Here is a 26,806-nt window from a genome sequence, read left to right as displayed (position 1 = left end):
CTGTTTTCAGAAGGAATTTGGAGAGATTATAAAATTAAACACACATAAAATGAGATCATTAAAGAAAAAAACAGAAAACCAGCTGAAAGGACCAAATAAATAGATGTTACCAGTTGTCTCTCACTATTATATACAAGCCCCCAGCAAAAGTAAGGCCCCACCATCCCATAAGCAGTGATTGAAAGGGTCGACCTTGTAAGGAACCCCCTGAATCCCTTCATGTGGGACAGAGATTGAAGACTGTAAAGAGTTTGTGTTCATGCAATTCAAGTGAGGATCACAGGAGTGCTTCACCAATAAAGAGGGCAGACAAGAATATCGTTGTCTGGGTTCAGATTTAGCTAAACCAAGCAATATAGCCTCCTGCCACCTTCCGTACAAAGAACAAAACCAAGGCAGAGGGAACTTTTAACAGAGGACAGTTGCAGTATCACCCAGCATAGACAGAACTCTCAGGATCAGTAAAAGCTAACACTGATAATGCACGTGCCCACATCCTTCCCTACTAGGAGAGACAATTTCTTCACCAAAGCAAGAGTGATGCTCTAAGCCCTGGGAGAGCCCCAGAGAAAGAACCAGGAGGAGGCACAAGTTGGGGTAGGCACTCACATGGAACAGTGGAATGTGCCAGCAAGGTTCTCCCGGCGGATGTCCTCATACTCTTCATAAATCCCCCTCTTCTGACTGTGGTTGAAGTGCTCCACAAGCTCCATGATGCTCATGGCCTGAGGGCCTGGGATGTGCACGGAGTCGCAATTTTCCACAGAGGTAGTGAGGGACAATAAGATAATTTCATCAAGAGGATCTAGGTGGCCATTCACTTGAGGGAGGAACTGGAAGTTCCAACTGGTGAGGTCCAACTTTATATACCCTCCCAGGCTTTCAGGAAGGCACTCCCGGGGCAAATGCTGGGTCAGCTCACTTGTCCTCATTATCTGAATCTGAATGGGCAGAAGGAATGAGTACAGTGAAATGGACAAACAAATAATGAATAAAGGAAGAATTCTACTTATGAGGGAACTGGGAAACCAAATGGGGTCTACATGAAATATTTGGAATACTGGAAAAGGAAATGGGGTGGGTTTCATTTATACTGGGCCAAAGCCCTCTGATGATTGCAGCCATGAGATCTGGCTTGCCAAGTCTAACAGCCTATTCATCACTCTCTAGAGCAGTAGGAAGGCAGTATTTCATTTCTTAAGGATGATTTGGGGAAGAGTCTCTCAACTCCCCAGTCTCTTCAGATTGGTTTCAATGGTACCCATCTATCGATTCCATACGGTTTGCATTTACACAGTTAGCATTTCAAAGGTAAGAAACATTCTGATCAACACTGCTTTATTTCATCGAGCAATTCTCTAAAGGTGAGTGTTACAAGCGCTACTATCTTCATTTTAGAGGTAAAACTGGCTGCCCAAAGTGATATGCAGTTAGGAAGTGGTGGGATTGAGTCTCAAATCCAGGCATTTCTGATTCTCTATCTCTTTTAAGATTAGTCTTTGTGGGGCAAGACAATCCAGGAAAAAATGTTGGAACTGAGGATCAGAAGGCTTTGGTTCATTTCTGAGGTTGGCCACTACCCTGCTATTCAGCTTTGCTCTTGTCCCATTTTGTCCCTTGAATTTTAGTATGTCAGGCTATGAAACAGGAATGAAAGCTGCTCCTGCTTGTTACATGTCTAGTACACCACATTGAAAGTGAAGGAAACCATATCTCAGAAGCCTTCTGAATCATCTCAGCGACATTTCCTCTGAGTCACTGGGTCTCAAAGCAGCCTAAAGGATGCCTTTGCACACTAAACCTGGTACACTTAAGAGTTATAGTCAAGACAAAAATGATCTTATAAGGCAAGAGTCCACCTTTGTGCTTAAGAATAGGATGTAATTAGACCTAGAGAGAAATGGATTAAATAGCTACCAGAGACAGAAAATAAGAGTTTCCTATTTTCATTATCATTTCTGTTCAATTAAATAATTTTCATTAGATTTGACTCAACATTCAAGGAGGGCACAGAATGAAGTGAAAAGCTAGGGCAAGAGACTTTACCTAATTAATCATCCTCTCTCCTTCACTCAGACTTTCCTTTCCTTAGATCTTCAGGCTGAAGGGCTCCACCTTCCCACACAGGCATAGTCAGCCCTCCTTACTTACCCTTTCACGGACTTTGTCCTTCAACAGGATACTGATGATGGAGTAGGGCACTCGGAACCACATGGGAGCCCCTACAATCAACACCTTCTTTAGCCGAGCTGGGAAGGCTCCCTGTGGGTAGCACATACATGAAGCACGTGGAAATACAAGTCACTCCAATGCACTGGTAGAATAAGATGGAGGTTTGGACACTCTAAGCCCAGATTCTGGTTTCTAGTTCCACTCTGGGTTCTTACTCAATAATAATCAAGAAAGCAGACAAGCAAGCATTTATTATGCACCTGTTGTATGCTGGACACTGTGCTAGGCACTGAGGATATGAAGATAAAGTGAAACAGTCTGTATCTTCAAAGAGCTTCCTTTATAAAAGAGTAATAGTGATACATGTATCAGTACATACAAGATACATGTAAAGAGAATACCAAATAACCTTCAAGAAGGCAGCTCTGGCGGTTGACCTTTGTTCTCAAAAAGGACCAAAATGACAGCCTGATGTCAGGGTCAATGGACGGTGTTTGACTGTGGCTGATCAAAGTAATATGAGCTCCAAAGGCAACACAACAGTTTGGGCACAAATAGCCATATGAAGAAGGCTCTACCAGTTAGGGAGATGGGGAAGGGTCTCCTGCAGAAAGAGGGATCCAGTTGAGCCTTCAAGGAAACCAGAGGTAAAGGGGGTGTTATTTTGGCCACAGAGAGCATGCAGCACAAAGGTAGAGTGATGACTGATGAAATGTCCCATATGGGCTGGACCACAGATAGAGGAGGATCAAGCGGAAAGAGGCTGGAATGGCAGGATGTGGCCAGATTACAAAGAGGTGCCAAAAAGAGAACTTTATATTGGATCCTAAAGGCAAAAGAGAGTCACTAGCTGATTTGTGATTTAGAAACACAACATCAGCAGCTTGAGGAGGATGGAGGGGACATAAGAAAAACTTGAAACAGGGAAGCCAATCAGGAGATTATAGCACTGGACCAGGTAACATGAACTAGATTATGGCCAGAAAAAGGTGTGAGGGACTTCACAGAGAAAGAATAGAAAGGATCTGGCAGAGATTGGCTATGTGAGGGTCATGAGAGGGACAAATTGAGGATGACAGTGGGGTTCAGACTTGAGTGACCAGAAGGAAGATGACACCCATCATGTAATAGAGAAGATCAGAAGGATGGTAAGTTTGTGGGGGAAAGATGAGGAATTCTGAGGTTGAGATGCAGATAGGAGTCACCTATAGAGAGATAATAACTGAAGCCAGGAAGCTGATGAGGTTGCCAAGTGAGAGCACATAGAGGGAAAAGAGAAGAGGCCTCAGGACAGAGCTTTGGGGACCCCCCACAGTTAGTGAACAAGAGGACTATCCAACTCAGATTTCACTAGTACAAGAAAGAAAGGACCTGTAAGGGAATTAGAAATTGGTTTATTTTTAAAGAATTAATTTTACCTTCCTACTGCCTACTTTCCTCCCTTCTAGGAATAGGAAAAAAGAATCCAATGGTTATTACAAGAAATCCAAGGTTTCTAGGTAGTTTATTGATCAAAGCACGTTCTGATGTTTTTCATCAGCAGTTTGCCAACCAGAAAAATAAACAAGTTTGTGCCTTCAAAGATTTCTCTGTTCATTAACTGTTTTCTTTATTCCTCTTATGGTAGGGTTAAAACTGAATTTAGAACTAGTGTGGCTGACATTGGTCACTGAATCTCAAAACATTTTTTCCATTTAAAAACTGAAGGAAAAAAAAAAACTCCTTTACAAAGTTAGACTTTTAATATCTGTAACTATGAACATAACAATGACTATCCCAACAATTCAAAAAACATGTGTGAGGTTCTGGAGACACAAAAATGGAAAACAACATACATAACTTCTGGGTGAGAGGACTTAATAATCTAATTAGAGGGTGGAGGGCAGCTGCTATTAAATATACACAAAAAATAAGTGTGCTTAGGCAGGCAGGATGTGATGAGACAAAGGAGAGGTCTAGAAGGAGTGTTGTGACTGCTGGAGGAGAGCATTGTCTTGGTCAGCTGGTGGGGAGTTGGGAGGGAAGAAGGTCATGGACAAGGTGGAAGCCAAACAAGTGTTTAAACTAGCGCATCTTCCATAGACACCAAGATGGATGAAGTCAGCACAGAGTGAGGGAAAAGGAATGGTCCAGCCTGGCTGGAATATGAAGTATGGGATGAAGGACAACCTTGAGAAAACTGAATGAAATGAGGACACAGAGGGAGGTTAAAGAACACTTCTGGGTCTTTATTCATCCGTTCCTTTCCTTCTTGGCCTCTTGAATGCCTTCCTATCCTTTAACCCACTCATTTCTACCTTAATCTCTGAATCACAAACAATCCTTTCTCCTTATACTTCACACAGCATTTTGTTATGCAGCTCTCTAACACAGTTAACATATTCATTCCCTCTCTTCTCCAGACCCTCCCCTATAATATATACTTAAAAAGTACCTGATGTTGTTATTAGAGCCAGACAGGAGAGCACCTTAACTATCAGACTAGGGGGTTATATGTTATCCTCTAAATCAGTGGTCTCCAGAATCCACAGGTAGAAGGGCTCCAAGGGTATGTCATCCCTTGTCAACCAGAGGATGGGAAGATGGATCACATCCCACTCTCCTTGCAGCAATCAATCCAGAGTCTTGTGGCCAACACAACTACACCTACTCTGCCCCCTTATCCCCCAGCATGTAGCCTCCTATGGCTAAGTTCCCACCCTCTCCTCACCACTACCTTGCTTTGCAAGGCAGTTATAATCTAATGACTTGAAAAGTGAACCTATATGGCCCCTTCTCTCTATTCATATAGCTAGCTACCACCATAGTTCAGGCCCTTATTGACTCTAGCCTGATCTATTGTAAAAGACTCCTAAGTGGATGAGAATGCACAGGGACAAAAACATCAGAAGAATAACAGGGCAAGGGATTCAAGGGCAGAGAACAGGTCATTGTTTAAATGATCTACAAAGGAGTAAAGAACCTGGGTGGAGAGAAATGAAGGCAGAACAAGACTTGGGAGAAGAGGGAGAGGTGGACAGATCAGGAATTCTAAAGAAAGCAAAGAGAAGGAAGAGAGAGAGAGAGCTGTACAGGGAACTATAAGAAGAGATAAGAATTCTGGAGCTCAGGCACTTCAGGCTACAACACAGAGGGCTCACGTGGCTGAAAAGGTGGAACAATGAATATAACAATATTCTGGGGGCAGTACAAAATGAAAAACTTGAAAACTTCTAAGAAACACGGGAAGCCTTGTAAGAATCAATCAATATGAAGCAAGCAGAACCAGAAGGACCATCTACACGATGCTTACAATAAAATAAATACTACTAAGAAAAACTCAGTAAAACTTTCTTTAAGCCCATATATTCTGACTTAGAATTGATAGAGACAGAAGAGCAATAAGTGCTAGGCAATTGGGGTTGAATGACTTGTCCAGAGTCACAGTTAGAAAGTATCTGAGGCCATATTTGAATCCAGGACCTCCTGACTCCAGGTATGGCTCTCTATCCACTGAGCCACCTAGCTGCCCCTTCTGAGTCAGTTTTTGTCCTAAAGAAGAAATAAAGAAATTTGCCACCTTCCTCTCAGTAGATAAGGGGAAGGATTCTTACAAGAGCAGGTTGGACATGTTCACTGTGTCAATTAGTTCTGATCAACCTTTCTTTGTTACAAAAGAGATTCTCTGTAGAGAGCTGGAGGAGAGGAGAGTTGGAAATGACAATCCAATACATGGAAAAGGCATCAATAGAACTTTTTTCCCCCCAAAGAAAATAGCTTAGTGCAGTGCCTGGCTCATAGCAGGTGGTTAATAAATGCTTGTCTCCTATCATACTCTGCCTCTTTACATTTTCCAAAGAGGGTCAGCAGTTTATCATGTTTTATTAGTTCTTTTTAGTCCTCTTTCTCTTCCTTTAAATACAACTTCTCTTGGCATTATAACTTGGTATTATCTAACCTCCCTCAAATCTGCTTCAGCTAGAGGTATAAAGATGCTTCCCTGCCACCCCACCCCCAATTTTCCAGTCTCTGGTCCTCTTCAGGAGAGATCTTGATCCCAAGAGAAACTCCATATCTTTATGATATTATGTGCTAAAAATCACAATAGTTTAAATCAAACAGGGGATCAGCGGAGTGATCTATATATTATATTTCTTCATGGCTACCTTAACAAAAGCCTTGACTCAGAAAATACAATGATTTTTTCACTAAGGAGAAATTTCATTTTCAATTCAATAAATATTTATTGAGTGTTTGATAGGTGGAAGATTCTGTGAGAGATAGGAAAGAAAAATCAGTTCACCTGTTTCTTAAAACTATGCCTGATTCTTTTAAAAGCTACCCATGGCCAGGGCAGCTGGGTAGCTCAGTGGATTGAGAGTCAGGATTAGAGACGGGAGGTCATAGGTTCAAATCCGGCTTCGGACACTTCCCAGCTGTGTGACCCTGGGCAAGTCACTTGACCCCCATTGCCTACCCTTACCACTCTTCCACGTATGAACCAATACAAAGAAGTTAAGGGTTTAAAAAAAAAATAAAAATAAAAATAAAAGCTACCCATGGAAAGAAAATCATAGTCCATTGGGTCAATTTTATATGGCTCACTTTTTTTTTTTTCCAACTCTTACTTTCTGTATTAGAGTCGATACTAAGGATTGGTTCCAAGACAGAAGTATGGTAAGGGCTAAGCAATGGGGGTTAAGTGACTTGCCCAGGGCCACATAGCTAGGAAGTATCTGAGGCCAGATTTGAACCCAGAACAACCTGTCTCTAGGCCTAATCCACTGAACCACTTAACTGCCCCCAAATGGCTTACTTTTAATAATGCTTAAACATTCCTTTTTGCTTCTATGTGGTAGCGATTGTAATAATGAAGATTATACTGTTTTAGAAAGAAAATGAAAAATATGAGAGATTCTCTACTGAAACTTCAAAGTCTGCCTTTGTTCATTTAGAAATATAAACTTTTAATTTTTAGTCCCAAAGTCAAAAACTCCATATTTTTATGATATTATGTGCTAAAAATCATAATAGTTTAAATCAAACAGAAATCTGAAGCTAGACGTGTACAAATGGAACATGCATGTAATTTTTTTCTTTCCCAACAACAGAGAACTCTAGTGTTAACAAGATATATAAAGCTGAAAGTGAGAAAAGCTTATTTCAAATGTATCACCTCAAATTGATGTATTTCAAGCAAATCTAGTTCAAATACTCAACTCTCCTATGAAATCTTGACTTGTATCTTTTTGTGGGGACAAGAGTGCAGTCACCTTATTTATCTCTTCCCCTTTATCAGTGATGGCAAACCTATGACACGCATGTCAGCACTGACACATGTAGCCATTTTCGATGACACGCGGCTGCATACAGAGAAGTACGGGCCGAGGATGAAACATTTGCTGCAGTGTAGTGTAGACACTCTGTGCACTATAGATGACAATTCTACCTATATTAATTTACCTATTTTGGTTTATTAAATACAGTTACATATTACAATTATACATTTTTGTTATTTAAACTCTAAATATCGCAAAATTATGGTTTTTTTTATCGAAGTGACACATCACCCGAGTTATGCTCGGTTTTTTGGCCAATTTTGACACACCAAGCTCAAAAGGTTGCCCATCACTGCCCTATATCAATCTACTTAGTCCTAAAAGCACTCTAGGGAAGGAATATACACCCCATTCTTTGGTAATTCATAACAAAAGGGAGGAGACCAGAGCCCACCAGAATTCTTAAGAGTTTCTTACCTTCAGGAGGTTCAGGACTTTCTTGCCAAGGTCTAGCTCAAAGTTGTTATAATTGGAACCCCCCATGTCGTAGATAAACACTAATCCATTCCTTTGAGTTTCAAAACTGTAAGCCAACAAACAAAACACTGTTTATGAGTGAGAAGAAGGCCAGGCAAAGCAAAGACACATATAAAAATGTGTGTTCAAAGATGGAAAACTAAAGAGCTATCCTCAAGTAGGATGGGCTGCCTCACTCAGAGCAGTACTACCTTCACAGTAGGATGACCACTTGTTGAGGATATTGTAGAAGGGATTCCTGCTCAGGTTCAGGTTCAACTGGACCAAAGTATGGGTAGATCTTGAACCAAAATGAACATTTTCTTATAGATTATCACCATGAGATTTACCTTTGGAATATACTATAATTGCGGGCTCGAATCTACCAAGCAGCCTCTTGAGAGCACTGAATCATAGATTTAAAAGGTAGGCATTGGGTCCTCTTTTTGCAAATGATCAGAGGCCATGGGATGTAAAGTGATTGCCAAGGCCACCCAAGCAGTGAGCATCAGAGAATGGGTCTTGACCCCAGAGCTCTTGTTCACAGCCAATGCCCTCATCACTAGACATGACAAGGCACCCAGGTCAAGTCTGGAAATGCTTCCAAGGAAGTAGTATCACAAATAAAGAGCCCATCATCCCCACAGCTAGAGGGCCACCTGAAAGGACTTTTCATTTGTATGATACATAGGAAGGTCCTAAGTCTAGATGACTAACTTTAATACAGAAGGCTAGGGTTTCCTCCTGATCACAGGAGCTTTTCTAATATCAAAAGGGAAAGGGGGCCAATAAACTGTCTATTTTGTGATTGCACACTAAAGTAGTTAAGAAATGGAAAAGGCTTATCCCCGAATCGATAAATGGGCAAGGGATATGAATAGGCAATTTTCAGATAAAGAAATCAAAACTATCAATAAGCACATGAGAAAGTGCTCTAAATCTCTAATAATTAGAGAAATGCAAATAAAAACAACTCTGAGGTATCATCACACACCCAGCAGATTGGCTAAAATGAAAGAAGGGGAGAGTAATAAATGTTGGAGGGGATGTGGCAAAATTGGGACATTAATGCATTGCTGGTGGAGTTGTGAACTGATACAACCATTCTGGCTGGCAATTTGGAACTACGCCCAAAGGGCTATAAAAGAACGCCTGCCCTTTGATCCAGCCATACCATTGCTGGGTTTGTACCCCAAAGAGATCATAGATAAACAGACTTGTACAAAAATATTTATAGCTGTGCTATTTGTGGTGGCAACAAACTGGAAAAGGAGGGTATGTCCTTCAATTGGGGAATGGCTGAACAAATTGTGGTATATGCTGGTGATGGAATACTATTGTGCTAAAAGGAATAATAAACTAGAGGAGTTCCAGGTGAACTGGAAAGACCTCCAGGAATTGATGCAGAGTGAAAGGAGCAGAGCCAGAAGAACATTGTACACAGAGACTGATACACTGTGGTAAAATAGAATGTAATGGACTTCTGTACCAGCAGCAATGCAATGACCCTGGACAATTCTGAGGGATTTATGGTAAAGATGCTACCCACATTCAGAGGAAGGACTGCAGGAGAGGAAACATATAAGAAAAACAAATGCTTGAACACATGGGCTGAGGAGGACATGATTGGGGATGTGGACTAGAAACTACCACACCAATGCAACTATCAACAATTTGGAAATAGGTCTCGAACAAGGGCACATGATAAAACCAGTGGAAATGCGCATCGGCCATGGGTGGGGGGAGTGTGGGGAGTGAAGGGGAAAGTAGGAGCATGAATCATGTAGCCATGTTAAAAATGAATATTAATAAATGATTAAAAAAAAAAGACTATCTGACTTTTGATCCAGCCATAGCACTGCTTGGTTTATACCCCAAAGAGATAATAAGGAAAAAGACTTGTACAAAAACATTTATAGCCTTGCTCTTTGTGGTGGCAAAAAATTGGAAAATGAGACAATGTCCTTCAATTAGGGAATGGCTGTGGTACAAACTGTGGTATCTGTTGGTGATGGAATACTATTGTGCTCAAAGGAATAAAGAACTGGAGGAATTCCATGTGAACTGGAACAACCTCCAGGAGTTGATGCAGACTGAAAGGAGCAGAATCAGGAGAACATTGTACACAGAGACTGATACACTGTGGTACAATCAAACATAACAGACTTCTCTACTAGCAGCAATGCAAGGATCCAGAGCAAGGCTGAGGGACTTTTGAGAAAGAAAACTAGCCACATTCAAAGGAAGAACTGTGGGAGGAGAAACACAGAAGAAAAAACAACTGCTTGAACACATGGCTGATGGGGAAATTATTGGGGATGTAGACACTAAACGATAACTATAGTCCAATTATTAATAATATGGAATTAGGTCTTGATTAATGATACATGTCAAACCCAGTGCAATTGTGCATCGGCTAAGGGGGGTTAGGAGGGTTTGAGGGAGAGGGAAAGAACATGAAATATGTAACTCTGGGAAAATATTCAAAATAAAAAATTTAAATTTTAAATTTTAAATTAAAAAAAAAAAGAAAAGAAATGGAAGAGGCTTGTGAAAGAAACACATACTGGGAGTGGTGCTCTTGTTACTTTTTGCTCAGGGAGAACACTAACTAGTATAATCCTTTGATCCCTCCTGTCCATGAGGCCTTCCAACCCAATCAGGTTGATACTGGTCTGGATCCAATAGTCTGCACACCTGAGTCAAATCCAGAATTCTACCCAAAGGAAAGCAGAAAGAGCACTAGACTGGGAACCTATTCCTCCTATTCCATAAGTATCTGATACAAGTTTTTCCTTTTAAAACACACACACACACACACACACACACACACACGTCAGAGAGACCAAAATTATTTGGGGGAACTTTCACAGAGTTCTTAGGAAGTCTAACTGAATCTGGGGGTTTTCCATCTTTCTATAAGCTCACAGAGTCCCCAGTTCAAGGTAACTGGAATCTCCTTTTCCATTCAACATCCTGGAATACAACAAGGGGATAAAAACACACACAAGACTGAGAATAAAACAGAATGTGTGGGGGCAGCTGGGTAGCTCAGTGGAGTGAGAGTCAGGCCTAGAGACAGGAGGTCCTAGGTTCAAACCCGGCCTCAGTCACTTCCCAGCTGTGTGACCCTGGGCAAGTCACTTGACCCCCATTGCCCACCCTTACCACTCTTCCACCTATGAGCCAATACACCGAAGTACAAGGGTTTAAAAAAAAAACAAAACAGAATGTGTAAAATCGAGGCTGGGATTTATACTGCTCACACTAAATACCCTAGACCCCACAGCTGAACTTTATAGAGAAACCTTAAATAAATATAAATCCAACAAAATGTTACCCTTTCCATGGGGATGTTCAACATTCCCAACAAAATAAACCATGGTCTCTAGTATATTTCTGACTTCTGTTCTCTTAATTATGAGGCATGGACTGAGAAATAACAAGATGATCATTCTCACTTAATCATTCATTTATTCATTTATTTAAACACTTACTCATCTAACCCACTGAGCATTTCTTTCCTATCTTTACAGCACTAGGGTGGGACATTGAGAGCAATACAAAGAACTATATAAAATATGGAAGCTTATTAATCTGTTCGGGAGATCAGGCGTACAGAAATAAGAAGTTAAATAACTGCAAAAAAAATGACATGATCAATTGAATGGTATCTGATTGTAGGTACTTTAGGAGTTCAAGGAGAGCTTCATGGATATGGCTAAATCTGAACTAGATCTTGAAGGGAATGTAGGATTTGGATATAAAGAGAAAAGAGGAACTGTAAGGTGAAGGCATTGAAATAAAAATGTTTATGGCTGGCCTTTTTGGGGGCGGCAATACACAAGTCATTCAGGATGGACTTGAATCAGAGGTGTTAAAGGTAAATTGGGCAAACCAAAGCCAAATGACAGAAGTCCCTGAATCCCCAGCAAAGGAGTACTAAGTTTATCCTCTAATAGACAGTCTTTGAAGGTTGTTGTTGTTGTTTTTTAACCCTTACCTTCCATCTTAGAATCAATATTGTGTATTGGTTCCAAGGCAGAAGAGTGGGTAAGGGCTAGGCAATTGGGGTTAAGTGATTTGCACAGAATCACACAGCTAGGAAGTGTCTGACACCAGATCTGAATTCGGGACCTCCTGTCTCAAGGCCTAGCTGGTAATGGGCAGCCATTCAGGATTTTAAAGCAGAGAAATGACATAATGAAAAGAACATTTTAGAACAATAAATAGGGTACAGGAGGAAAGCACAAGACCTGAGAAATCTGGTTGGGGGCCTTTTGTCCCATCTTTACCCATGATTATCTATCTGGGTGATCTAGTGTAAATCACTTTAGCTTCTCTGAACCTTAGGTACCTAACTGACCTATAATTTCCATGATTCTAATAAATTAATGAGGTCATTAATACCCATCTGGAAAAAGAAAGCTCTGAGTCATTATACAAAGGACCCCCAACCCTCTGTGACAAGGAACTGTCACAAAATTCTCCAGTGTGCCTATGGGAAGAAGGCAAAATGCCACTTCTGTGAGAAGCTCTTCCTATGAAATAAACACATTTTGAGAGTCTTACTAGAAACCACTCATGGGGAGGAAGATCTTGGCCATTCCAGATCCCTGCTTTGAGAAGAAAGTGACTCTGGAATTCCCATGCCAACCCATGAGTGAGTTTTCAGGGGGGGAATATCATGCCATCCAAATGTGTATCAATTAGAGACAAGCCATGAAAATCACAGACAGGAAGGAAATAAGCCCTTACTAAACATCTACTATGCGCCAGGTACTGTGCTAAGCCCTTGTCAATTTAATCCTTACAACAGCTCTGGCAGGTGGGGATGTTATTATCCTAATTTTACAGTTGAGGAAATTGAGTCCCAGAAAAGCCAATTTACAAAGAGCTTTCCTCATAGCTGGGCTCTCACGTGGACACAGTATCATTCCCAAAACAACTTTGTGAGGTTTGGCAAATGAGCAAACTGAAGCTTGGGAGGTGAATCTACTTGTTCAATGTCATAAGCCTGTAATGATCCATGATGTTTCCAGAGCATGGGAGAAATTCAACAAAACTAACAGCTATTCCTTCAAAGAAAGAATCTCACGGTCTCCCTCATGTCCCTAGTCAACTGCCTGGCTTCTCCAAGTTCAACGATGCCTTCCCAATGGCTAGACAAGAGCCACATCCCATCCTCCTCCACCTCTAGCTTGGCAAATATTGGAGACACCTTCCTCCCTTGACTTCAGCACTGCTACTCTTTTCTGGTTCTCTGTAATAACTTTTCACTCTCTTCTTCTCATTCTTTAAGTGTTTTTTTTTTATGTGATTCCCCCTTAATGATCTTTTCTATAAGCACCCCTAAGTGGATCTCTATGCCCAACATTTCATCCTCTCTTCTCACTTTCGTATCCTCATTTCCAACTGGCTAAACATGCCACTAAATAACACTTCAAATTCAGCACATGCCAAGCCAAAGAACCCATCTGATGATGCCACAAACCTGTTCTTCCTTGGACATCCCCATTTCTACCAATGACAATCATTTCCCTGGTTACCCAGACCCTTACTCCCAGGGTCATGTGCTCTTTCTCTCTCAATGCACTCCCTGTATGCAGTGTCACTAATGCCTATCAATTCTAGGCATCCCCTTGTCTTTGGCACTGCCATCACCCTGGTTCAGGTTCTCATTAGTTCTCCTCTGGGGCAATAGAATAGCCTCTTAAATAGTCCATTTGTCTCCAGTTTGTGTGCCATGTGCCAATTCAGATTTCCAGAATAACTTTCCTAACAAACAGCTCAGATCATACAATCCCTCAAAAATCTTTCAATGGTGCTCACTATCTACTTAGTAAATCAACTCCCAGCTCACACCATTCCTCCTACCTGAAATAATATTCCTATAACCATCAAAACACAATCCATCCTGGGGGCAGCTGGGTAGCTCAGTGGATTGAGAGCCAGGCCTGGAGACGGGAGGTCCTAGGTTCAAATCTGGCCTCAGACACTTCCCAGCTGTGTGACCCTGGGCAAATCACTTGACCCCCATTGGCCTACCCTTACCACTCTTCCACCTATAAGTCAATACACAGAAATTAAGGGTTTAAAAAAAAACAAAAAAAACCACAATCCATCCTTCAAGGTTCTACTCAAACAACAACTCTTCTGTTAAATCTTCCCTTCTTTCTTCCTACTCCAACTCCTACAAAAAGTAATTTGATTTTTTCCCTCCTCTGAATGCCTGTAGAATTTTATTTGTACCTCTCTAATAGAAGTCATTTCACTCTATGTGTGAGTGAAAAAGGCCATGAGTGTCTTCTTGAATGTATACTTTAAGGTCCTTAGTAACCTGTGTACTCCTAAGAGTGACTCACAGACAGAATGTACTAAAGGGAAGCACTTCTGGGTTCTCTTAATTACTGTAATCACACAAATGTATATTCAAGGCTTTATACGAGCAAGTACAGACACGTGGTATTCCCATCTCTTTTCCCCAACTATGAGGAGCTCCTTCATAATCAACAAATGAGTCATTTTTCATTTTATTTCCAGTGCCCAGCTGAATGGAATTTTTAAGAAATATACTTAAGAGATAAGCACCAGAAAGACCCAGAACTTATATCATCATAATTTAATGAACAGGGTATGGAATTTGCTAACAAGGAAGGTAAAAAATCTTACGTAGTTGAAAAAATCTTGGACCAGGAGCTCAAAAGACCTGTCTCCCCACACCAATTCAATCACATGATGAATCCTCAACTAGGTTACATTGTCCCAGTCTGGGCCTCAAAATATTATTATAAAGTTCAAATGAGATCAAAAAGCACTACAGAAAAAAAATTTAAGTATTATACAAATGCTAAGTAATATTGAATAATTGAATTGAATTGAATAATGAATAATATTGGTATTATTCAATCAACAGGGACATTTGACTTTCTGTTGGTAAAAGCAGAGTATTTACCCATGGTTAAAGTAGCCAAGGTGATGCCTGTCCATGAAAGAGAAAGGGTGAATGGTATGGAGGGCTGCCCAAGGTACATGGTGGGCAGAATCATCTGTATAAAGGAGGCAGGATGATGAGAAACCAACACATGTGTGTCTACTTCCCCTGTATTTGAGAGGTTAAGGGGACCAGGAAATTATCTAGGGGAGAGTTTCTTCACCTAAGGTTTGTGAACTTGGTTTTTTTGGTTTGCTTTTTTGTCATTCTGATAACTGTATTTCAACATAATTAGTGTTCTTTGTATCCTATGTATTTTGCTCTGTGGTTTAAAAAACATGATTCTGAGAAGGGGCCCGTAGGCTTCCTTCCCTAGGCTGCCTGCCAAGGGGCCCAGAACACAAGAAAGGTTTGAAGAACTCCTCATCCAGGACACCTCTTAGATGAAGGAACTGAGGCCCGGAAGGAACCTATCTAAGGTGACCCTGCTTTCTAGGGACTGAGCTAGAGCTAAAACCCTAGCCCTCTGTCTACCATAAGATACTAGTTATTACATGACCAGCTGATCATTAGAACCATGAGCCCTTTCACAGAACCCAGAAAACAAAGACTGAATACTACCCACATCGGTAGGGCTAAGTTAAGTTCGGAGCACCTTGGAAGGCAGATTGTACCATGTCTTACCTTTATTTGTAACCCTCACAGTTCCTAGTAAAAGACTGAGCAGATGGAATAAAATCCTCTAAGTGTTGGAAGGGACCTCTAAAGCCAACTGGCCTACAAGAACTCTGAAGTCTCCAGTGATGGGAACTCCCAGCTTCCCCAACAGGCCTGTTCACTTTGCTCACCTCCAGGAATGAGGAAGTTTTTCCTTAAATTGAGCTAAAATCTGCTTCTCTATAGCCTCATTCCATTGCTCAGAGGTCTGATTTTCATTGTCAAACAGAACAAGTTTGACACCACTCTGACAGGCAAGCCAGCCTTTAGGATATCTGACAACAGCTCTGGTATTCCCTTCAAGTCTTCCTTTGACAAATCCTCAGGTGACATGGTGGTGAGTCACCCTTCCCCTTCCTCCTGGCCAGCCTCCTAGATTTTTCTTAAAATGTGCTCAGAATTGAAGTCAATAGTCCTGAAGTACTGTGCCCAGGAAAGAACATGGTAGGGCTACAAGGTCCTTGGGTCAGGACACAACCTTTCTATTACTGCATCTGAGATTAAGTTTTTTTTTACCTTCCATCTTAGAATCAATAGTATGAGTTGGCTCCAAGGCAGAAGAGCAGTAAAGGCTAGGCAAGGAGGGTTAAGCGACTTGCCCAGAGTCATATAGCTAGGAAGTATCTGAGATCAAGTTTGAACCCAGGACCTCCCAGCTCTAGACCTGGCTCTTAATCCCCTGAGCCACCAAGCTGCCCCCTGCATTCATTTTTGTAGCTGACTCATCACATTACTGACTCTTGCTTATTTTTCAGTTCTCGGAGACATCTTCTCTGCCCCACCCTGGACTCTTTCACACACACTAATGCTTAGTTAGGTCTCTCCCATCCTGTACCTGTACAAATGATAATTATTAACCTAACTATAGGATTTTACATTTTCCCTTACTAAATAATATACAAGGTTCAGCCCACCGATCCATTCCAGGTACACTGCAGTTGCTAGTACAGACTATAAAAAGGAATTAAATTAAGGATTTGCCAAGGATTAGCAGTAGTCAGTAGATATGGAGTGATTCCCCCAAGAACTCACCTATCCATTGCTCTGTCCAGCAGGTAAAACAGAGCCTGGAGTACCACATGTTGGGAGGATTTATGAGGATGATGTAACTTAGCAGTGAAGAGGGCGATGGAAGCTCCAGAGGGATCCCGTGTGTTCTAGGAAGAAAAGGAGAAGAAATGTTAAGGAATCAAGTTAGGGCACAGCAAAAGTCCTTCTGAGGGTTCATTCTGCAGAGATTCTGGCCAATCGCCCTGGCTTGACCTGCTCAACTTCTTCAGAAAGAAGGAAAACTGTTTCCTGTGGCATCCCTTCACTGTAGAGCAGGTCTGTCTGCCCCATGCTGCTCACCTGATGGACAGTTCAAATGCCATGTTTGTTTGTTTTTTCCTGTCCATTTATATCTGTCCTTGACAGTGGTCACAGATCTGTTCTAATTAAATCTCTTTTTTCTCCAAGTAGAACAGGAAGAAAAGGGGGAAGATGGAAGAATCACAGAGCAGGACCCTACAGACCTCCTCTCCTTGAGCTGGAAGATATCTCTGCCCAGAGGGGCAAGGGCATGGCCAGCATAAGCTGTCTTCGAAATACCATCATTTGGCCCTAACAAGTGGCCAGCTGGAGTTGGACTCCCTTCAGTGGCCGCTCCCCCAGCAAGCTGGCAGGCTAAATGGCTGTGTTCTCTCTCATGTCTCCAGGTCAGGACACCCTTGCTGAATCATTACAAAAAGAAGCTTGCATCTGACTTGCACAGCAGCCTCCCCTGCCCTCCTGTTGATGTTAGGCTCAGGACAAAAAACCAAGGGTCCAAATCAGGAGGGCAGGGGAAGTGGCCTGCGGATTGAGTAAGCCAGATGCAATGACCACAGCACTCACTAGGATCGTGAACTTCCCACTGAGGATTTCTGAACGGAGAGGGTCCTCATGAGGCTTCAGCTTGACGATTCCTTCTTTCCGTCGCATTTCCTAAAAAGGAAGCCCGATCCAGTGAGCACATCTGATAGTTAAGTGTTTTCAGAATGTTTCCCTAGTAAACTGCTTGTTAAATCCCCTTCCTGCTAGGCAAGAGTAATGAGTGACTTCATGCCCTGAGATGAAGAGGTCTTGGCACTGCACACCAACTCTCTGGGGTTCTAAGATATGTCCACGGTCACTTCAAGACTGGCAGGACCCCTTGTACCAAAGGGCAATCTGAAGTGTTCTAGATCTCCCTTGCCCTAACCTCCATGTTCAGAAAGCCTCGGGGTTTACTGCTAGAGCAACAGGCTGACCAGTAAGTTAGTAATTCTTGCTCCTGAGGCTCATACAATTATTTCAATGGCAAAAATCCCTCTGAATTCAGCAAATGTTTTGGGCAGCTTGCCAGAATGATTTTCTAACCCCAGAGCAACAATCTCTATGTTTCCCTGAAAGGGATTTCCTTTGGAAACTATTTTTTTTTTTGTGAAAGTTGAAGAACCAGTCCTGGAAAAGAGAGACTTTACAAGAATAAAAGAAAATTCATTTTTTTAAAAAAAGAGATGGATCTATCAGTATCTCCGGGGCAAGGTCAGCATCTTTTAAAAACAGATACCAGTTAATTAAAATGCTGATAGAATGGCAGTCATTTCAAGGTCGAATCTTGGTTATGTGGGGGCTGCTAGGTGACTCAGTGGATTGAGATCAAGGTGTAGAGATGGGAGATCCTGGGTTCAAATCTGATCTCAGACACTTCCTAGCTATGTGACCCTGGGCATGTCACTTAACCCCCATTGCCTAGTCCTTACTACTCTTCTGTCTTGGAACCAATACCCAGTATTGATTCTAAGATGGAAAGTAAGAGTTAAAAAAAAAAAAAGAAATTAATATAGGCAGAGGATAGGTGAACCCACACCCCAAAAAGTCAGCAGGGAATGCAAAAATCCAAACTCAGAGGGTAGACATCCACCAGAAGAGTAGAGACTTAGAGCTAGAGCGGTCCAAAACAAAAGAGCCTATACGTTCCTTTTCCAAACCAGACTAATCATTTAGGCAATAAAACCAAATAGCACAATCCTCTCCCTATAAATGATATGGAAGGACATATGGCATGGTTAACCTATATCCATCCCACACCCAGCTCTGGAACAGCCCAGCTCACATATTTCAAGTTAAACCCACAACTACATACCCTGTAGGCGTGGAACAATTCAATAGCCCGGAGGACATCAAACTTTCTGGCCATGAGGAACCTGACAGCCAGGTTCCAAGAGAGCGGAGACACATTGTACTGAACTGTCCACTTGTTAATCTCCTCTAGAAACTGCTTGGTGGCCTGTTTGACAGAGAAAGAAAACAAAAGATAAAATGGTTAAAAAAAAAAAAAAAAGGAACCTGGATATTAAAATAAAAAACAAATCTCTAGTCCCCCTATGCCTCGTCCAGATAAGGAAGTGACAACTTTAAGCCCCAAGACCTCTACTGGAGATGGAGAATCACTTCAATAGCAACTGTCTGCCACCCACAAAGAGTTAAATCTCAAGGTTGCTCAAGAGGCTAGAAGCCAGGGCCAGGTTCACAGAGGAAGGTGGGGTCAAAGATAGATGAAGAAAGAATCAAGTGGGAGACCCAGGCTCCCAAAGGAGATGCAAATTACTGGCTCCAAGGGACCAGAAAAACACAAGAAGAGAAAGAATAAGGGCAGTCAGACCCTGAGGAGCCAGGGTGTCCACACGGTCCAGCCGTCTCAGCTTCTCCTTCTGCCCCAGCAGCCAATGAGAAAAGAGTCAGTGCCCTGAGAGTCACTGAGAACAGCAGGGCCACTGGGAAGGCTGTGGCAGCCTCAAAGGCCAATCCCTTCCCTTTCTGACTGACCCCGTGAGACTTTGCTGCTGGGAAATCCACCAACAGTGACACACACAGACATACACACAGACACAGAATTTAGACACACAGACCTAGACACAGACATAGAATATAGACACATAGACACGCACACACATAGGCACACACACTTACACATGTATGCCTGCACGAATGGAGGGGGAGAAGCAGTCCAAATGCGGGAAGTTATAAGGGTCCATTATAATTAACACCATCCGAGAGCCTAATCAGAGAAGCCATGGGCTTCCTCACATGGAGGTCTTTTAAGTGAAGGCTGAGAGAATCCTTGCCAGGGAATGAGCATGAAATGCCTGCTATGTGCCAGGCACTGTGCTAAGCATTTTACAGAGGTTGAGGTCTCCTTTGATCTTCACAGCAATCATAGAATATGTTAGCATTCTCCCCATTTTACAATGGAGGAAACTGAGGAAGGCAGCTATGACTTGCTTAAATATCTGAGGCTGGATTAGAACTAGCATCTTCCCAACTCTAGACCCAGAGCTCTGTGCACTGTGGTGCCAGATAGTGACCAGATGTGTCTTTGAGGGGATTCTTGTTTAGGTATGAGTTGGCTAGGTAGCCCCCAAGGGCCTTTCCACTTCTGCCAGTCTGGGATAGTATTTTAAAATAATTTCCCCCTATTTTCTGTGGACCTGTCAATGCCACCTCCCACTTGGCTTAGTGGAGTACATTAATACATGTGATGAGGGCCCCTCTGCTGGTAAACTGCTAGCTCATTAAGGGCAGGTTCTGGGCCATTTTTTCTCTTCACACATCCAGCTCCCTGCTCAGGGCTACTCCCAGAGGAGGATGAGTAGAGTGAGAAATGAATGTGTTATTCTCAAGTATATTAGCAATATTAATATCTCCAAAACGTATATGCCGAGGACCCCAGAAAGAGTTAGGAAAGCTGGTCTCGGAGACAGCATCCCTGGCAGGACAAGATTGGCCCGCTCCATTCAGAATACAACGGCCTGTTAAGTACCTTTGGCCTGAGTCAGAAACAACTTCTGTCTTTACTATCAGAAGCAACCAAGTGTCTACTATACAAAGTATTTTTGGTGTTTGGGAATATCTTTTGAGTTTGTACTTTAAAAAATATTTAACACTGTAGTCTAGTGATATAGGAATTAGTTTTATGAATCCGAGGCTAGGCTAATAGCCTCTTCCCTGTTCTATAACCCCTTTCCCCAGTTTCCTTCCCAAGTAACCCTAGCCTGCTTTCATTTGCATTCAAAGGGCTGCTTGCCCAAGAGAACAGGTGAGCTAGAAACTCCGGAAAACATAATAGTGGCTAGTCTGTCCTGTACCCAAAATGTATCCGAGTTTGTATGCAGATTAAAACCTGATTCTTACCCTTGATCATTGGCTAAAAGAGGTTAATTTGGTGATAACCTCCTTCAGGAAGGCTGGAACTAGACCAGGGTGAATGTGTCACTTAGCCTGAGGGTTGTATTTTCCTACAAGTAAAGGGTGTTTCTGTAAGCTGAGGCTTTGGGGATTTTTGCTTTTGGAGCTTTTTATTTGGGGACTGTACTTTTTCTCTCTTTTCAAATGGTTTTTTTTTTTGGGGAGCCCCAAATTTGCCCCTGTCCCAAGAGAACTTGACCGAGTGAAGTCCCAGACTCACTCATTTTAAACTGAACAATAGGCCTTGATGATCCCAGCTTAGGTGGGGCCAGAGGATCTAATCAAATGTGACTACCTGTTTAGTCTTAGAAGTTTCCCCCATTGTATCAGAGATCCATTCCCAAGAAGACCAACACCAGCGCAGGAACCATCCTTTTAGTATCGTTCCAGCCCCTGGCAACAGCCTCTTTCCCAAGCCTGTTTGCAACCAGACAGTGTAAGTTTGACGTCTTGAGTTCCCCAAAGGGTATAAAAGATCTCCCAAGTTCTATTATTCTTTGGAGAATCTTCTAGCCCAGCGATCCTCCCAGAGATACTGGCCCTGGAGTCCCAGGGTTTTGACTCTGTGTAGTATTTGGTGCTTGGCTCTGCATAGGGGCCAGTTATTATGGACTTCTCTCTTTCCTGATTAAAGACTCGGTTTTTCTGACTGCTTTAGTAGTTTTGTGTTTTTCCAAGTTGACACTCATTTAAAATGGCTTCCTGGTTTCTTGAATAGTGGCTAAAGAGGTTAAACCTGGGGATTTTCAAAGTCTTCTCGATTTCTACTTCACACAAGGACCTTCACTCACATTTCTTAAACTACATTCACATTTTGCCCATTCTTATCAGAAGGCAGTCCATTCCTCACTGGGTGGCCAGGCGTGTGTGGGTGCACATCACCAGGCAAATCTGGTCCCCAGGCTCCTCTGCTGATCTGATGGATAGAGCCCCCGCCGATAAGGTGGTGATGAGGAAGGCTTTACAAGGAAATCCTGAAACACCTAAGAATGGGAGCTGCTACCATTATCAAAAGTCTTCCTAACTTCCCATCTGACAGCTGGATGAGGCTAAGGTTCAGACTGAGACAGAGAGCAGATAAGCATTTGCTATCTTTCAAAAAGCTGTTAAGGGAAGGGGAAAGAGGTCTATGAAAGATGGACCACCATGACTTCAAGCACTGGGAAAGTGTCACTTCTATTAGAAGGGTTAGAATGATATTAAAAGAGAGTAAGGTACTTCAGTTGAAAAAGCACACCCATCTTTACAAAGTGGTTTTTTCCCAATAACCCTGCAAAAATGACTCCATTTGACAGATGAGAATACTGAGGCTCAGGTAAAGCAGGTTTCCATACCAAAGGGCCAAGACCTTTACTCTGCCTTTAGCATGCACTGAAAGCAAACAGAATTCATGAAAGAACTGGATGTAAAACAGAGCATTCCTGGCACTGTCAACCTGGGGATCACTGCTGATTAGCAAATAGGGAAGGCGATGTTGTGGAAGAGAACCTGGCTTTTAAAGTCTCCCAAAGGAGGCATCTTGGACCCCAACAGAGGACAGAAATAACAGAGATCAAAACAGAGGTGAGCAAAACGAATTGGGAGAGGCAAGAAATAAAAGCCATCAGAAAAAGCTTTCAGCCCCTTTTCCAGTCAAGGATCAGCTAAACCCAACACAGAAATGGGCCTCGAAGAGGACAGCAGAGTTAAACCTCAGGAATTCCCAGGGAAAACTGTGCTGGTCACAGGCCAGCATCAGAGTGAGGACATGGAATAAGCAGGGAGAGGGGGATCCTTGGGCACAGCAGGGGCAAATGGGCCAAAAGACCTGTCCTCCGTGTTCTTTACTCATCTGACAGAAAGAACATTTTGGGTGGAAACTTCTGCAAGGGTTCTTCAGAGCTGCTAGAAAAAGAAGAAAGATCAGAACAGGATCCTATGCTACCCTGCTCCAGGGGTCCAAACCCTTTCAGCCCTGTGGGGCTAGGATGCTATAGATCCCCCCCTAAAAGAATATGTCAATGCGCCAGCTGGAGAGAGTCCCACCCTTCACTCCTTCTCCAAAGGGGGTTGGGGGTTGGGGTTGGCGGTTGTGACTTCCATCTTTTTCTTTTCAATTCAATTCCTCCCGGGGTCACCATGTCCTGCAGCTTAACAGTGCAAGGGCCTCAAGCTGACCTCTGCCCCCCCACCCCCACCCCCTACTGGCCAGGATGTTATTCTTGGCCTGGAGCACGGGAACAATTCCTTCTGGTTTGGCCTGCCCTCCCAAGCCAGAGAGTCTGTTCTGTACTGTAAACAGCAGTGGGATATTTACAGACACAACAAGTACACAGACACCACCTGCTTCAATTCTTCCCTGATGAAGGAACCTCAGGTTCTCCCTTGGGCACCCCCTTCCATATTCTTTTCCCAGGGGGGCACCCCAGGAAGAGCTTGGGCTTTGGGATGGAACATTGGCCAATTTCATTATTATTAACGGGCTTCTTTCTAGGCAGTCATCCAGATTTCCCAGCTTGGTGGCATGGCAGGGAGTGCTGGATCCAAAGCCAGGAAGACTGGAGTTCAAATCAGCTGTGACACCCTAGGCAAGTCACTTAACAACTCCCTCAGCTTCAGTTTTCTCAATGGCAAAATGAGGATAATAATAGCAACTATCTCCCTGGGTTAATAGCTAGGATTTCTAGGCACAGTACTTTTGTTTACAAATAAATATTATCTCATTTGATCCTTGCAACAAATATGACTCACTTTTACAAACAAGGAAACTGAGGCAAACAGAGATCAAAGTGATTTGCCCAGGGTCACACACAGCTAGCAAGTGAGTTTGAACTTGGGTCTTCCTGCCTGGAGGTGTCCAACTCCATCCACTAAACCACTTAGCTTCCCAGCTGGTGTTTGTGAGAATCAAATGAGATAATTAAACCTTAAAGGAATATGCAAATACTATTATTATTTCCCGTGTCCCCTCACTGAATTAGCAAAACTATTGAGCAAAACAACTCTGGGCTCTACAGTCTTGGGGGGGGGGGTTGCCAGAAAGTCTTATTCCTAACCCCTAACCCCCTACCTTGGAATTTTTTTGGATTACTAGGCAATTCCCCAGAATGAACATCTAATATATTTCCTAGTGAGAGGAGAGAACATCAGAGAGATGAGGCATGGCCAAGAAGGCTTTTCACCTCCAAGGCAGTGTTCTATATCAAGTCCAAGCTTATTAGTAATCAATCAACAGATGCTGACTGGTGTTATAGCCCTTCCCAAACACTTTTAGAAATATAAAATATATATATATATACCCTGCTTGAAACATTTACTAGAGTATTTCCACTGAAAGGAAGACTTCAGAACATTTAGACCAAACCCACTGACTTTACAAATCAGGAAACTGAGGCCCAAAATAGGTAAGGGACTTGTCCAAGATCATACCAGCGGTTGGCTACAGAGTTGTCTGACTCTTCATTAGGTTTTGCTTTTGACTCTGATGCTCCTCCCTCATCTGTACTCAACAGGACGATCCATCCAAGCTGCTTGACCCCTGCACCCATGTAAAGACTTGGGGATCCTACTATAAAATGTGAAACTCCTGCAGAGAATTCAAGTCAATATAAAGTAGGTATCTCATGCAAAGAGATTTAATTAGTGGAAGTACCAGAAAGATTTCATGCTAGCACAGTATATGGCTCAGGGGAACTCGGGCTGGAAGTAGTCCCACCAATTTGGGTCTCCTAAGCTCCCCAAAAGAGAGGTAAGAGGTCCTTCCATGGGAAACTTGCTCTCCAGCCACTAATTCCACCATCTGGGGTACAAACCCAAGTTTTCATCTGCAATCAATTCTCAAGAATTTTTTCTCTCTTAAGTAGGCCTTTGTCTTTTTTCCTTCTTTTTTTTTTAAAACCCTTACTTTCTATCTTTGTACAACTCTAAGAAAAAAGAGCAATGACTAGGCAAATGGGATTAAGTGACTTGCCCAGGTGACACAGTAGGAAGTGTCTGAGGCCAGTTAAAAAGGGCATTTTTCAACTGTCTCACAGTTGGTAAAATTTGGTCTTGTTTGTTCTCCTCCATCACATGCTCTAGCCTACTCAACAACATAGATTTAAGCTTGTCCTCCTAAATGCCCGTCTGCACATATTTATTTGAGAAAGAAAACAATAGGTATCCTTTTCTGCTATTTAGGAACAGATCTGAGGCTCCAAAAAGTAACTCTCTTCTTCCGATCCCAGACATTTCCTCCAAGAGTGAAACTAGAGATCCCATGACAATCCAACTGTATGTATACAACCTTAAAGAAAACTCAATATGCTGAAATTCACAATTTATAAAATCAAGGAAGTGATCATATATGTGGATCCGAAATTAGCATTGGCAGAATTGTCAGCCTAGGTAGTATCTGTATTTTGGCAGATATACACTCCCCCACACATTCATTACTATGTGTCTATTGGCTTCTTAATTTTCAATTTGGCTAGGCCTCTTTTGTCTCTTTATCCCTTCAGAATTGATCAACCAGTTGATTTCTAAAGCCAGCCGTATCCATAAATGCTAGGAAAGAGGGCCTGAGGAAAGAGAAGTAAATGAATCAGCTGTAAAAACTGAGGAGAGGAGGGTTATACAAGTGGAATACACGAGGAAAGGGACCAAGCCTTCCTTTCTCTTTTTTAATTCTGAAAATTTTTATTTATATATGTATATACATATTTCCAATTACATGTAAAAACAATTTTGTAAAAATTTTGAGTCCCAAATTCTCTACCTCCTTCCCCTTCCGCATTCCTTGAGAAAGCAAGCAATTTGCTCTAACTTATACATGTGCAGTAATAACAAAACAAAGTTCCATATTGGCCATGTTGCAAAAGAAAATACAATTTTAAAAAAAGCAAGAAAAATAAAGTTTAAAAAAGTATGCCTCAACCTGCATTCAGCCTCCCTCCATCAGTCTGTTCCCTGGATATAAATGGTATTTCTCATCACAAATCCTTTAGAATTATCTTAGATCACTGTATTGCTAAGATAGAGCTCAGTCATTCACAGTTAGCACTGTACAATACTGCTTTTACTGTGTGCAATGGTCTGGTTCTACTCACTTCGCTTTGCATCAGTTCATGTAAATCTTTCCAGATTTTTCTGACAGCCTCCTGCTCATCATTTCTTATAGCACAATAGAATTTCATCCCAATCCTATGCCACAATTTCAGTTGATGAACATCTCCTCATTTTCCAATTCTTTGCTACCACAGAAAAGAGCTGCTTATAAATATTTTTGTACATATAAGTCCTTACTCCTTATGTCTGGTCTCTTTGGGATACAAACCTAGTAGTGGTACTGCTAGAGCAAAGGGTATGCACAGTTTTATAGCCCTTTGGGCATGGTTCCAAATCACTCTCCAGGATGATTGGACCAGTTTGCAACTCCACCAACAATTGAGCTTGCTTTCTCATTAAGTGGAGCACATGCAGGAGAAGAATAAGAAACATGGAGGAAGGAGTGGAAGGAATCATCAGATGAACCTTCGCATTCCTCTGAAACAGGCAAGGGAGAGAGAACACATGTAGAAACAGAATTTGGTGTAGAAATGTATTGTCAAACTAAACAAGGAGGTTGTTGGGCTGAGAGGGAGAGAACAGTCACAAGCAAAACAAACTTCCTGATCATGAAGTGGGCACAGAATGGGGAGGGAGAAGGAAGGGGAAAAAAAACCCAGAATTTTGGACAAAGGGCTGAACAAATTGTAGTGTATCAATGTGATGAGGTGGCCGAAAGAAACTATTTCAGGGGATTCTAGGGAGTATAAGCCCATGCAGAGGAAAGAAGACAGAAGCATGAGAACAATCAATACAAAGAAAAAATGACTCTGCAAGGCTTAAAAACTCTGATCAAAGCAATCACCTACCACAAGTCTCTGGATTCTCTCTCTCTCTCTCTCTCTCTCTCTCTCTCTCTCTCTCTCTCTCTCTCTCTCTCTCTCTCTCTCTCTCT

General features: G+C 42.2%; 1 protein-coding gene across 1 annotated transcript in view; it reads right to left on the bottom strand.

Moving 5' to 3' along the window:
- PTPN9 (protein tyrosine phosphatase non-receptor type 9) overlaps window positions 1–24,374 on the bottom strand; it is a 54,061-nt gene extending 29,687 nt beyond the window's left edge. Inside the window, exons 1-8 of the mRNA XM_044660249.1 lie at window positions 24,256–24,374; window positions 19,573–19,582; window positions 18,746–18,889; window positions 17,473–17,562; window positions 16,630–16,754; window positions 7,908–8,013; window positions 2,152–2,262; window positions 610–941 (exon numbers count right to left, since the gene is read on the bottom strand). Coding sequence (XP_044516184.1) covers window positions 610–941; window positions 2,152–2,262; window positions 7,908–8,013; window positions 16,630–16,754; window positions 17,473–17,562; window positions 18,746–18,889; window positions 19,573–19,582; window positions 24,256–24,374 — 1,037 coding nt within the window. The remainder of the gene's footprint in view (window positions 1–609; window positions 942–2,151; window positions 2,263–7,907; window positions 8,014–16,629; window positions 16,755–17,472; window positions 17,563–18,745; window positions 18,890–19,572; window positions 19,583–24,255) is intronic.
- Between the last annotated feature and the right edge of the window lie 2,432 nt (window positions 24,375–26,806).

The sequence above is a fragment of the Gracilinanus agilis genome, chromosome 2 (genome assembly GCF_016433145.1).
Source record: "Gracilinanus agilis isolate LMUSP501 chromosome 2, AgileGrace, whole genome shotgun sequence".
NCBI lineage: Eukaryota > Metazoa > Chordata > Mammalia > Didelphimorphia > Didelphidae > Gracilinanus > Gracilinanus agilis.
This window is presented reverse-complemented; position numbering and strand designations above follow the sequence as displayed.